Source organism: Peromyscus leucopus, chromosome 3 (assembly GCF_004664715.2).
Source record: "Peromyscus leucopus breed LL Stock chromosome 3, UCI_PerLeu_2.1, whole genome shotgun sequence".
NCBI classification, from domain to species: Eukaryota; Metazoa; Chordata; class Mammalia; order Rodentia; family Cricetidae; genus Peromyscus; species Peromyscus leucopus.
This window is the reverse complement of record NC_051065.1, coordinates 154,151,847-154,164,440: the sequence shown is the minus strand read 5'-3', so window position 1 is coordinate 154,164,440 and position 12,594 is coordinate 154,151,847. Positions and strand designations below refer to the sequence as shown.

At 49.2% G+C, this 12,594-nt stretch overlaps 1 protein-coding gene across 3 annotated transcripts in view; it reads right to left on the bottom strand.

Annotated features, from left to right (window-relative positions):
• Nucleotides 1-4,022: 4,022 nt before the first annotated feature.
• The window catches only part of Rassf4 (Ras association domain family member 4), a 38,179-nt gene continuing 29,607 nt past the window's right edge, over nt 4,023-12,594 (bottom strand). Inside the window, exons 6-12 of one of the 3 annotated variants that reach the window (XM_028864043.2) lie at nt 12,137-12,294; nt 8,882-8,983; nt 8,600-8,651; nt 7,488-7,609; nt 6,655-6,752; nt 5,436-5,492; nt 4,023-4,939 (exon numbers count right to left, since the gene is read on the bottom strand). In XM_028864043.2, the coding sequence (XP_028719876.1) occupies nt 4,840-4,939; nt 5,436-5,492; nt 6,655-6,752; nt 7,488-7,609; nt 8,600-8,651; nt 8,882-8,983; nt 12,137-12,294 (689 nt within the window). In that variant the 3' untranslated portion in view covers nt 4,023-4,839. Of the gene's footprint in view, nt 5,493-6,654; nt 6,753-7,487; nt 7,610-8,599; nt 8,652-8,881; nt 8,984-12,136; nt 12,295-12,594 lie in introns of all 3 variants that reach the window. The other 2 variants (XR_005091189.1, XM_028864044.2) reach the window with 2 other exon arrangements.

The window sequence follows — 12,594 nt, the reverse complement described above, 5'->3', positions numbered from 1 at the left end:
ACACATGAGAAACATGATCTGTTGTTAATTTTCTTACTAGATTGTTGTGACATGTTGCTAGTGGTGAGAGTGGGGTAGGAAAAAACAGTTGTAGGTGATAGTGGGATAGAAAAAAATTCAAGAGCAAAAATACACTGGAAGTACCAGTCATGAACTATAACACTTTCAATGCCTCACTTAAAGATAGATTGTTCCTTTTTCCTGTATAGAAAAACTACTGGGCCAGCTAGCTACAGAAGGCCTACAGGTGTTCAGATTTGGGAGTCAGTCAAAGGATGGTGGAGTTTTGAAAGGAGAAAAATGTCAGGAAAGAAATGAGCTAAGTCACTGCAAGTGGGTAGAATGGGGTGTGAGAGAGGAGAGAGGCCCAGGAAAAGACATGGGACAAGGGGAAAGAGAGAGAGGGCTTGAACAATCAAGGTTCCACCCCTTCGAGTCATGTGTCAGTGTCATGATAGTTTATTGAGTGCTACAACAGGAGGAACTGCTTTAGGGTCACAGCATTAGGACGGTTGAGAACCTAGTAAGGGATGTGCGCATCTACAGATAAGGACTTCTCAAGGGGACTTATGCTGGCCAAGAGCAGGAGTGGATGCAGGGTACACGGTGGCCCAGAAGCAGCCTCGAGACACATGCTCCTGCAGTCGCTCACACTTCAATAATTACATGCCCCAAGGAGCCTGGGACCCAGGATGAGAACACATGTGGAACTGAGCCATGTGAACACACCATGGCCACTATATAGTCCCACAACTTTTGAGAGAAGTAAAGTCTCTTGTGCTGCCAAGATTTCTGTCGTTGTTTGTTACTGCAGTAAAGTGATGACTCTCATCCCCCTTGAGATAGGAACCATTATTACCCATATTTCACTGATAAGGAAAGTGAGGCAAGCAACTTTTCCAGTATAGGATTCAGTTCGACATGACCATAGGCACGTTCACCATAACCACCAAGTTGCCTACCAGCTGACCTTCGCATACATCACCAGCCCCGTAAGACACACAAAGCTATTAAGATGCTCAAACATTCTGTGTTTGTTGTAGAATAATCTTCTTGTACTCTGTGAAGATGTATCTTTGCCAAGGTGCCTCCGGATTTGTTTAATAAAGAGCTGAATGGCCAATAGTTAGCCAGGAAGAGGTTAGGACTTCTGAGCAGAGAGAGAGAAGAGGAGATGAATTGAGGCAGGGGAGAGATGAGAAGACAGAGAGGAAACAGTAGATGCAAGATAGAAGAGAGGTAAAAAGTCATGAGGCAAAACATGGATTAATATAAATGGGTTAGTTTAAGTTGTAAGAGCTAGTGGGACCAGCCTAAGCTGTAGGCTGCGCTTTCATAATTAATAATAAGTCTCCATGTTGTTTTATATGAGCTGGAGGCACAAAGAAAAATCCATCTACATGTGCTGATCACTGACACCTAGTATTTTTCTTAGCTGATACTGGACATGCCAACAGTTTTGGAGAAAGACCTTGTATACACTGGCTGGCTGCAGCCCATGCTTATCTGGAGCAGTTTATAAACTTCTTACTCCCACCTGAGATAGGAGGGTCCTTTCATCTTGCTGCTGCTCAAGTCATGTAAGCCTGTAAGTCCACGACAAGTCACACTCTGTACTCCCAGGTCTATCTGTACCTTTCTTTGGCCTCATGGCACCTTCTGTCTTTGGCAGCCAGATCTCATACATGAGGATGGGATTTTGTGAATCACCCAAATGTATACATTTATAGAGTCAAGCTTTGGAGCCATGTCATGTTTAAGTAAATTAAATTATCAAGAGCAGTCACATTGGCACTTAGACAAAAGGGAAGGGACAAAGGGTAAGAGGAGAGGCCACAGCCCCAGCACCCAGCAGATCGTTCTGGGGAGTTAGGTGAGAGAAGCTAGACTCCTTCGGTTGCTGTAGCTTCTTTGGAGAGCCACACCATGGGGGCCACTCATCCCGAGTGGGTTAGATATTTAAAGAGTACATTCTAGAACAAAAAAAATCACAACAGTACCACAAGCTGAGAACACAGCCTAGCAAGGCAACTTCCCTTCCTATGGTTTGTTCCTTGGACCTTGTTTCTTCACATGTGTGTGTTCATGCACACACAGGTGCACATACAGGCACACAGATAAGCACTGTACCAATGGGGGTGCTGCTGTTGTTGGTGGGATTGAGCCACAGTCCAGGTGCAGCGGGGTTGGTCACTTGGATGGCCTGAGTATAGGCACAATCGTCTATTTATCCCAAAGTGGGTCTTTCCACACAGCGCTCTGAACAATGACTCTGTCAGATAAGCCTGAGGAGTTGTTTTGTTTCCGTTGGGCTGGAGGGAAAAGGAAACTCTGGGAATTCCCCACTCCTGGACCTGCAGAAAACCTGTTACAGCCCTGCTGGAAGGCATGGAGCCCCGCCTCACACCCCGTGAGGCTCCTAGCGCGCCAACAGCTGGCTAATACCCAAGTGCAGTTCTTGGGGCCTAAATATAGTACGTGTACCTGTTGTTTTTGTGCTTGCTACTGCCTGGCTGTGACCTGCCAGGCTTCCTGCTTGCCACTGATGAGAGGCAGGGGGATTGAGGACCTGGTCATCACACTCCCCTGATAAGGCTAGCCCATGACCTGCTCTGTCTGCAGCTGTGCCCACACAGCACAGCTGGCATCGTTCCAATTCCCTACCAAATCACCTGGGTAGACTACACAAGCCCCTTCTCCTTTCCCTGGGACCAAGGAGCCAGATGCATCCTGGGAGAAGGCTTTGTTTTGCCACTGAGAATGTCTAAAGGTTATTGCTTCAGAAAAACAAGTCGTCCCCCCACCCGCCCCCCTCTTGTTTTTATCTGTTCGGTCATTTGTTCTGGACAAACAATCCTGTTTATCCTGAACTCGGGACTTTTGCAATCAGGTAATCATGCTGATTTCATCCTGTGCTGTTTTTATTCTGAGCTCTGAGGACAAACCTATTTTGGAAGACAGCGCTTTCTGACTGGGATCTTCACTTTATCTCTAGATACCTTTATTGTCTGAGATTCGGAGGAAGGCAGGAGAAAGGCTGTGAACTCCACAGCAGACGATACCCCTAACGCACAGGGAAAGCACAGCCTTGCAGGCTGACATTCGCCTGTTGCTATGCCCTGCCTGCCAAGGCGAGTTCTCCAGCTGCCTCTGAAGAGCAAGTGGGGCACTGTCGGTGTGGCATTTGTGAATGCTTCACAGGGTGCAGCGGAGGACGTTTCTCCTTTTCTTTGCAGCTTGCTAGAATTTCTCCTGACTCTGTTACCCAGAAATTAGTTTTGATAATATTTCAAGAGGAACACATGAAAGGAAGCCTTACATAATATTTTGACAGCTGTGAGATGCCACCGAGCTGGCTGCAGCCCCCAGCGTTTCCTGTTTCATGGCTGCCCCAGCACTGGAGTCCCTGCCTCAGAGATGGAAGATGTCTCTAGGCCTTCAGCATCACTTAGTCTTAGCTATCTGCTCAATATCTGGCCTTCTTCTCAGGTACTTAACTGTTTCCCCATAGTCTGACTGCTTCTCTGGAAGAGGAATCACCATGGTTCTAGCTTTGTTCCTCCAGGATCCACGACAGGCCTGGCATAACACAGTCCAGTTGGTTAATTACTTCTGAACAAAGGCCAGGCAGATGTCTTAGACCCAAGACTATAAATCCAGGCAGCAAAAACACCTGGAACTCCTGCTGCATTTGTTTTTGACTCCTGAGCCCCAGTTAGAAGATTCCTGTTACAGTTCTGATGCTATAGTTCTGCAATTCAGGGTGATGCTGTTGCTCAGGCTACCCATGACCATTACCAGTGAGACCTTTCCTGTGTTTAAGGTAGGGCAGCCTTGCCTCAGGCCTCACACCAGTCCTCAGCCCATGCATGAAGTGACCGAGTTCTTAATGTTAAGGGTGAATGGTTTCTCTGCCAACTACAGCTCTTCATAGTGGGGTATAAGAGCTTCGGAGATCAGAAGAATGGGTCAAGACAGTAAACACAAAAGGAGAAGGCACAAAGAAGCTTGGCCCTTGCAGCTTCTGTTCAACGCAACCAATCTTTATTAAGCACCTAAGAAAGAACAGTGCCAAAAGGGAGAGAGGAGGCAGGAGGACTTAGCCAAGTCTCTTGTGGCAGCTAAGTATCTCCATGGAGACAGAGCTGGGTCTGGAAGATCCAGATGTGATATCTACCCTGCCCAGGGGCTCCACACTGCACAGCTTTTCTCAAGTTCCACTCTTCAGGGTTCCATGAGCAGCTTCCATGGGCACAGCATGGAAGACAGAACTCCATCTTTGCAGACCTTCCTCATACTTCTCTTGAAATACGTTGTCCGAAGACCTCGGGGGAAGAGCCTGCCTTGAGTTTGCGCTGTTACACAAACACTTCCATGGCTGACAGAAAATGGTGCATAGTTTTACAAATGAAGCTTTCTCATTCACTCCAGAAATTTCCATCAGTCAGCAAACAAATTGTTCTGTATCTGGTCTGAGGAGTTAGAAGCCTTGGTCCCCAGAGATTTTCCCTTATTGCCAGGCTTTGATGGGAAGTATTGAGAGCCGTCTCTACCCACTAGAGAGAAGCTCAGCCCCATAGAAAGGAAGAGGCATGCAGGCATCCACAAGATGGCAATGAAGGAAACAGAGCACTGCCTTCTGGGGCCACTGGCAGCCAGAACTGTTTCAATGTTACAAAGTCAACATCCCAACATAATTCAGTTGACATATTTCTTGAAGACAGCTCCTTTCAAGGATTTCTTTGGATCGCATTCACAAGTTAAGGCTGATTTCTGCCAAGAGCTGATGGGATCTTGGTAGTCCTAGTCCTGATCTAACTTCTGGGACAGGCATGTTGGCTACGAAAGGAGGCTTGGAGGCCAGGACACCATGGCAAAGTGGTGGTTAGAGTCAGGACATGTTTCACAGCTGTTGGCAGTTCCTGCTCCGGCAGAGTTCCTGAGTAGCAATAAGAGGTAAAGGAAGGCAGGAATTTCATGGTTCACATGGATGACAAGGGCGGGCAGGGACTTGTGGCCATGCAGAAGCTCTGGGACAGGCACTTGCACAAGCAGATGAAGCCCATTCTCCAGGGGCTGGGTGTGATACTTCTCTCTCAAGCTGGAAATATGCATGAGCAAGGCTGGCTACGCTCTTCAACCATGCAGTGTGGCTGGTACCGCAGTTCCAAAGCTCTGTACTACCTAGACCGGCTTTGCACATAGATCCTACCTAGCAAGTGCCTGGGTGTCCCCGTGCATGCTCACTAGGGTGCCAAGACTAGAGATGTGGGGTGCTATGTAGTCTGTGGACAGGCTAGAAGAAGCATGAGTATTGGAGTCCTGTACCATGAGTATAGCAGCCATTGGTCAGTAATCAGTTAGGGCTGGGTCCCTGGAGCTCCATGCATGCTTGCTACCACAGGCATCCCCCAAAGCAAGCACTGGCTAGTTACTTGGCCTCCACCAGCTGCTCCAGGCGCTGCTGCATGGTCAGACGCAAGGCTTGAAACCTGGAGAGAGAGACAAAGCCAAGGGGTCGCACGAAGGCTGGAGGGTAGGGAAACGAGAGCAGAGAGAGCAGAGACCACTGCTCCTGGCTGGCTGACCAGAAACTGCCATCTCTGTCCTTCACCAAGGATGCTCAACAGGGCTGCAGATTGTGCAGAGCCTCAAAGACACATGCTGGCAATTTCATTCCAGACTCTCCTCTAGGGACAGGGGGTGTGTTGGGATGCTGATCAGGACTATAGATCAGGTTTCAAGAAGACAGGGTCCCAGCCAGGGCCATGCAAATAACCTGAGCTGCATCCTTAGCCCAGGCCTCAGATTGCTCTCCCCACACTGAACCTACTGGCCAGGTGATTTCCAGGTCCTGTCCATCTTGAAAACCCTATAGTGACACCACCAATGGGCAGCTCACTCTAGAGTCTTCACTGAATCTGAGGGAGGCCCAGCTGCCCAGAAGGAAGCCTGGGGGTAGATGTGGCTTTCCAGGGATCATTAGTATGAAGCCAGACTCCAAACTGCCCCCCTATGCCCAGGCGTGTCCCAGAGTAGAACAGCATGTCCTTCCCTGCCTAGCCCTCATGAATGTTCTTCATACACCCTGCCCTGTGCCACACATCTCTGAGGTACAAACAGATCATTAGGACCCAAAGCATCATTCATGTCACAGCCTGTCCTGATGCAAGCTTCACTGTTGACCCTTGTCCCCCTCAACAGCAGCCCGAGCTTGAATGTCAATAATCACCGCTTCCCACTGGGCTGAGATTTCCTGCCAGTACAAAACCCTTGGACTAGGCTGAGCTCCACCCAGCAGACTCAGTGTGGTTGCTTTTTCCAGAACGTGGTCATCAGTAGAACTAGAAACCCAGGCCCCACCATGCTCCTGCCTCCACCTTCCCTGCCCAGTTTCTTACGGCCCAAGCCCCTCACTGGACAAGAGGCCCAGGCGGAATGGGTGTATCCTCTAGTTCAGAAAGCTACCACCCCAGAATGCTATCAGAACTGAGGAGGTGGGTAGGGAGACAGTGCTGGGCACCATGGTCAGCAGGTCTCCCCACTGCACTTGGTGTCCACAGAAGGGAGAAACCTGCCTGCTTGGACAGAGGTATGCCCTGCAGACGTCCTCTAATGGCCAGGACCATGTCCGGCTGATGAAGAGCTGCTTACTTCATGGTCAGTTTGATTATTTCTCTTTCCTCCTCTTCTTTTAATTTTTCAACAAAACTGTCCAGCACCGGCATTTCAAACTTAATGTACTGGGCCACCTAGAAAATCCAAGAACATTAAAACTTGCTTTAGCTGAGCAGTCTAAGATGTGTTTTCTTCTCCTGGTGACTTCCATAGCCTTCCAGGCCGGAGCCCTGTGTGCACAGGGGCTGCCTCCCTTCCCACCCTACTGCTCACATTGCTCTGCTCGGCGTGGTGGGAGAATGGGATCTGCTCTTATCTCAAAGGCAGCGACCGTCCATTGGAGGAAATGCTGAGCTGAATATTAGGAAAAGCATTCAGGCCTGTGCCATTGTCACACGGAGTGTTCTTGGCATGGGTGGGGAGTGGGAATATCATTGTGTTTAACAATGGAATGAAGCTGGACCAGCCCTGGGAAGCTGGGGGAGACAGCCACAAGGTCTTCTTGGGGACCCATACTCCATAGGCCCTTTTGTTTAGGGTCTGGATATATGCTTATAGTTTGACCATTGAGACTTAGCGGCCCTGAGTTGGCCCCAGTTAAGGAGCCCTTCTGTGGGTCTTTAACGTGATAACAACAAAAGCATGCTACACTGAAGGAAAGGGTTTTAGTTATGAGGAAAAGGGCAGGGCTGGGGTCTCCTAGGGCCCCAGTCCTTCGGTTCTCTAAGCTGACAGGTCAGCTGTGGGGACCTAAGATACACTGCCTGGGAGGACTCTGGCCAAGAGCTCCTTCAGAGCCCTGAGGAGTCCCCCTCTTTGCCCCCCAGTCCCTCCCCACGGAGCAGGCTTTCAGCTTCAGCCCCACTCACATCATGGGGCACTTCCTCGCTCAAGTCGGCTTCCATCAAGAAGATCTTGACAATTTTCTCACAAGGTCCATGCAGGATTCTGGATATCAGCGGGTACTCAGAGTCTTTTAATTTTGTCTGCTCTGAAACAGAGGGCATTTTACAAAATTAATGGGATGTTCGGATCACCCATGGCCTTGTTTGTTTATTTTACCAGGACAAGGGCATGATAAAAAGCAGATGTTCAGGGACTCTTTCTCAGACCTCCATGGGTCTGCATCTTGGGAGACGTGTGATCTCGCTGAAGGGCAGAACTGACTACCCTTGGTCAGCTCCCTGGACTCAGGATTACGCCTGGCTAAGGCAAGTGAGAAGAAACAGATGCCTTTCCTCACTTGTCTGACAAGACATAAATCTGTTGAGGCCTCTCATCTCCTTCCAACCAAGGACAGAAGTTAACCACCAGACACAACTCTAGACCCCTGTTAGCCCAGAGGCAGTGACAGAGAAATCCACACAGTGAATGCTGCTAAAAACTGTCTTCACCATCTCAGCCCCAGACACTTGGCCTCCCCCTTGTCACCATGCTGGCTCAAGGCCCCTCCCCCCCTCCTCGCCATCTTCTCATTCTCTAAAAGCTGATTTCCTTGCTATGGCAAAAGAGTTCTGGGCACTCCTTTGAGTAATCCATCTCTTCCATGGTTATGTGCGATGACCCATTAACAAACTAGTTTGTGTTCCTCCTGGAAACCTGCATTTGGTTCGTGTACTTCGTAGGCCCAGCCAATGAGCGTGAGTAGAGGGAAGATAATTGTCCTGTCCTATAGCATCACTTAATAAAGGCTCAGCTCAAAGAGGAGGGGCAGAGTAGACACAGACTTGGGGATGCAGGAAGCTCTGCCCACGGACTGCAGAGGGGCCCAGAGGTTCCACATGAGCTGATCTAGGTTGCAGCCAGACCCTACCTTCCTAACTGAGCTACATGAGGGTTCACTAATGGGAAGAGCCCTGGGAGGGTTCATCTACACTGTTTTCGAGGGAGTCTCAGAAAGGAGCCAAGTTTGATGGTGGAGAGGATGGTGTGGCAAGAAGATGGCAAGTTTGCCAAATGAACACCAGAAGCCAGCACTTACCCCCAGACTCATGGACAATGTAGAGTGCGAACTCACTGGGGCCATCTTCTACCTGCACAGGCAGGCACAAGAAATCAGACCACAACATTTTTAATGAAAGGAAACAGACCGCCCCATACCCTTCCTTGCCTAAAATCCCAGGGACACTGGCTCATCAGAGGAAATCTTGCTAGATTTTCCCTCAAGAGCCAAGGAGCCAATCGAAGCAATCCCCATCCTCCCACCACTCATCACAGCACTTCCTGCTTCTTAGCAAGGCCGCTCCCTTATGGTCGCACTCACCCGGAACTTGTTTAGCAGCAGGGTAAGCACCTGCTGGGTGGTCATGGTGCTGTTGACCCGGACATTGGTCACGGACCCATAGGCAGGAGTGAACACGGAGGTCTGTGTAGAACAGATGGATAGCTCAGGGCAGGCCCAGAAGAGACACAGGCTAATGTTAAAGTTCTGAGAAGACCCAAGCAATGGGGGACTGCTTCTCAGAACACCCGTCCCTGCCCTAGATCCGGGGACACTCAAGGGAGCAGTTACAGTATGTGTCCTTAGAGCACTCTGAGGAAGATGCTTAACACTCTACACATCTATCCATCACAGTACTCTGGCTCTTGGAAACCATCCCGGAAGTAATTCACTGGGGCAAGACATGGGGCTCTCCTTCACTCTTCGTGCTGGCTCCATCAGCACCACAAACATCTGTGAACTTAGGCTGAACACTTCCAAATCTACCCACTCTTCCCCGAGTGCTGTCCAAGCAGAGGCCTCCGTCACACTGTGCAGCTTACCTGTAGGCTCCTCCCTCTCACCTTCTAGCCTCTTCCAAACACTGCTGCCCATGGAACCACCTTTTAAAATATTCCAAATAACAAAGCGTGGCCTGGCCCAGCTTCCTGCAGTCCCACCTTGGTCCTCCTACATCTCTCCTTCTAAAAGAGACCTGCTGATTCAGAAACTACCTTTGGAGAAGAATGCCAGGCCTGTAACCTGTGTAGTACAATAGCAGAATCCCCTTTTATAAAATGTGCAAAGGCTTCCTTCCCATGGCCTGAATAATGCCTCCGATCATCAACTCTCACTCCTGGCACAGATGATGCCAAGACCCCACCACAAGCACCCCGTACTCAAGCCACGTGGTTCTCTTTACAGTTCTTTATGTAAGCATCCGTACATACTTTTTGAGACAGGTTCTGACCATACAGGCCAGGCTAGCTTGGAACCCAAGACCTTCTTGCCTTAGCCTCCTGAAGACCAGGATTACAAGTGGGTATCACCATGCTAAGCAGGTAACTTTTATTCTTTTGTGGTCCTGGAAATTGAACCCAGGGCCAAGCACTTAGAGGTACTCTACCACAATGAAGTACATCCCCAGCATTTTTTTTTTTTAATTTTAAATTTATTCTTAGGAAAGGTCTCCCTGTGTGGCCTTGAACCAGGTACACAGCTGGCTTGGGACTATATACTGTGACTTGGGAGCTAGATACACTTTCACTTCATGCTTTCCACTTATGATGAGCTTATCAGGACACAACCTGACAGCAAGTCAAGGGCTTCTGTGTAGGAAATGAACCAGGACACCGTCTGAGCCTTGGGAAGCCTTATAAGCACTACAGCCATGCCCTGAACTTGGAAGCATCTTACCTACACTCTAATTCTCACAATGGCCCTCTGAAGTACCTACAACTGTAGCTGTTTTCTGAGAAAGGATATCTAGGGTTGGAGGTTAAATACCCAGTCAAGCTCACCCATCTGGAAAGAACAGTGCCATGATGAAGGATTCTGCAATGCTTGAAAGCTTATGTGCTACCTACCCCGTTCATGCTGGTGCCTCCCAGCCAAACTGACTCCCCTGCAGTGGGCCTGCTAAGTCTAGATGAAACCCAGAAGCATTCCAGGTTACAGATTGTACACGAAACAGGCCCTTAGAGCAGTGGTTCTCAACCTTCCTAATGCTGCGACCCTTTAATACAGTTCATGTGGTGGTGATCCCCAACCATAACATTATTTTTGTTGCTCCTTCATAACTGTAACTCTGCTACTCTTATGAATCGTAGCACAAATATCTGTGTTTTCTGATGGTCTTAGGCAACACCTGTGAAAGGTTCATCTGATGCCCCTCAAAGGGTCACGACCCACAGGTTGAGAACCACTGCTTTAGTGCCTAAGAAACATGGAAAGTTCATTCAGCTGCTTCAAGGAGAAAAACAGTCTTGTCAACAAGGCTGTGTTTGTTCTGCGCAAAGCCTGTCTTGGACATGAAACCAACCAACCAAGTAGAAACAAAGGTCCTTGGACTACTTTCTTATCCCAGTGGACCACATCTGAATCCATGTAGCCATGGCAAAGCAGTGAGAATACCTATGATTTGATAGGTCTGGGGATAAAATTGTGTTGTTAGTCATAACAACCTGGGAAAATGCTAGCGTGAAGTACTAGCACACAGTCCTCAGAAATACAGTCTGGGACAAGTACCTCAGAAAATCAAGGCTGGGAATTAGTAATTTTCATTGTCATCTGTGGCTTAAGGAATCTGTACCCCAATTTCTAAGAACATGAATTGTGTATAGAGGTAAAAGGAAGTGAAAAACTGTGCTTTTGTTTTGGTTAAAGACTCTCTCCGCAGTCTATGTGTCCTTCCTGTGAGTCACCCTTTGAGAAGCGCAGCTGCTTCAACTGGAAGTTTCCCTCCTCATCCCCAGCATTGCAGGATACGGCCTGTCACAGAACACTCCAGGCGGGGCCTCACCCGGCCGGCCGGCCATGAATTCCATTTTTAGTAACAATCAACTTCTCCTTTTATAGCTCATGTGTTAATGGGATGATGTAATTAGGGGAAGGTGATCTTTTCCTAAGGTCAGTACAACACATACTTGCACAAAAGGTGACCTGCTGGGAACTCGGAGATCCCCAGGTTCTCTGGGAAGAGACACGCAGGCTCTGGGCACACCTCAGCAAGCCAGCTTAATTACCCAGGGAGAGGGGCTGCTGGGTACGTGATGTTCCCGTGGAATGTTCAAGTGACCCCCGAGTGGAAGCCTTACAAGGATGGGCTCATTAAAAATAAACTTGGCTGGCTGGGCGGTGGTGGTGCACGCCTTTAATCCCAGCTCTCGGGAGGCAGAGGCAGGCGGATCTCTGTGAGTTTGAGGCCAGTCTGGGCTACAGAGTGAGATCCAGGAAAAGCGCAAAGCTACACAGAGAAACCCTGTCTCAAAAAACATAAACAAACAAACAAACAAATAAGTAAAATAAACTTGGCGTTATTGTCTGCTTAGGACTTTCTTGCCCCAAGTCCATACAACTTAAAGGAGTCAGGCAGTGGCTGTGTGGGGGAGGCCCTGGCTGTGGATAGCAATGCTGTGCTGTTGTGGCTACAGCTAGTCACCTTCTTGAGCTTTCAGCACAGGCCACCAGCGGTTATCTTGAAGGCTATTGGCGGGTTGGGACTAATGCCCAATGTTATGGGGGCTGCTTTTCTGTGCTGGGAAATAATTCCTGTTCTCTCTGCCTCAGGGCCCAGGAAAGATCAGATGGAGACATCACCTTGTGGTTATAAAAGTGCCCATTGATGGAGAAGCGGTGCCGTCGTATCTTCTGGGCTTCATGGGGGGCCCGGGACTTGGGCCTCCTCTGGATTATACAGCTGGCATCACTCTTGGTCCGCATAAGCTGTGGGACCTCCTCATCCTCCTCTACGGGTCCTGCAGAAAGAAATAGACGAGAAGGTGGGAGGGTGGAGGGTGGTGACAGCGAGTGTCGTGGCTCCAGCAGTGACACTGTCTGTTGGGTTTTGTGGCTCCCTGGAACCCTGTAGTCACATCACACTGTAGTGCATTGTCCTGGTAATGCTGATCCTTGGTTGGACGCTGGGCTTCTGTCAGTGCCACTGTGCATCTTATGGTACCCACTGAGGTATGTGGTCACTCTAGCCTTGTCCTCTGAGCACTCCATCAGGGACAAGTCTTTCACTAGGTGCCAAGGAAAGGGGACAGAGACCACAG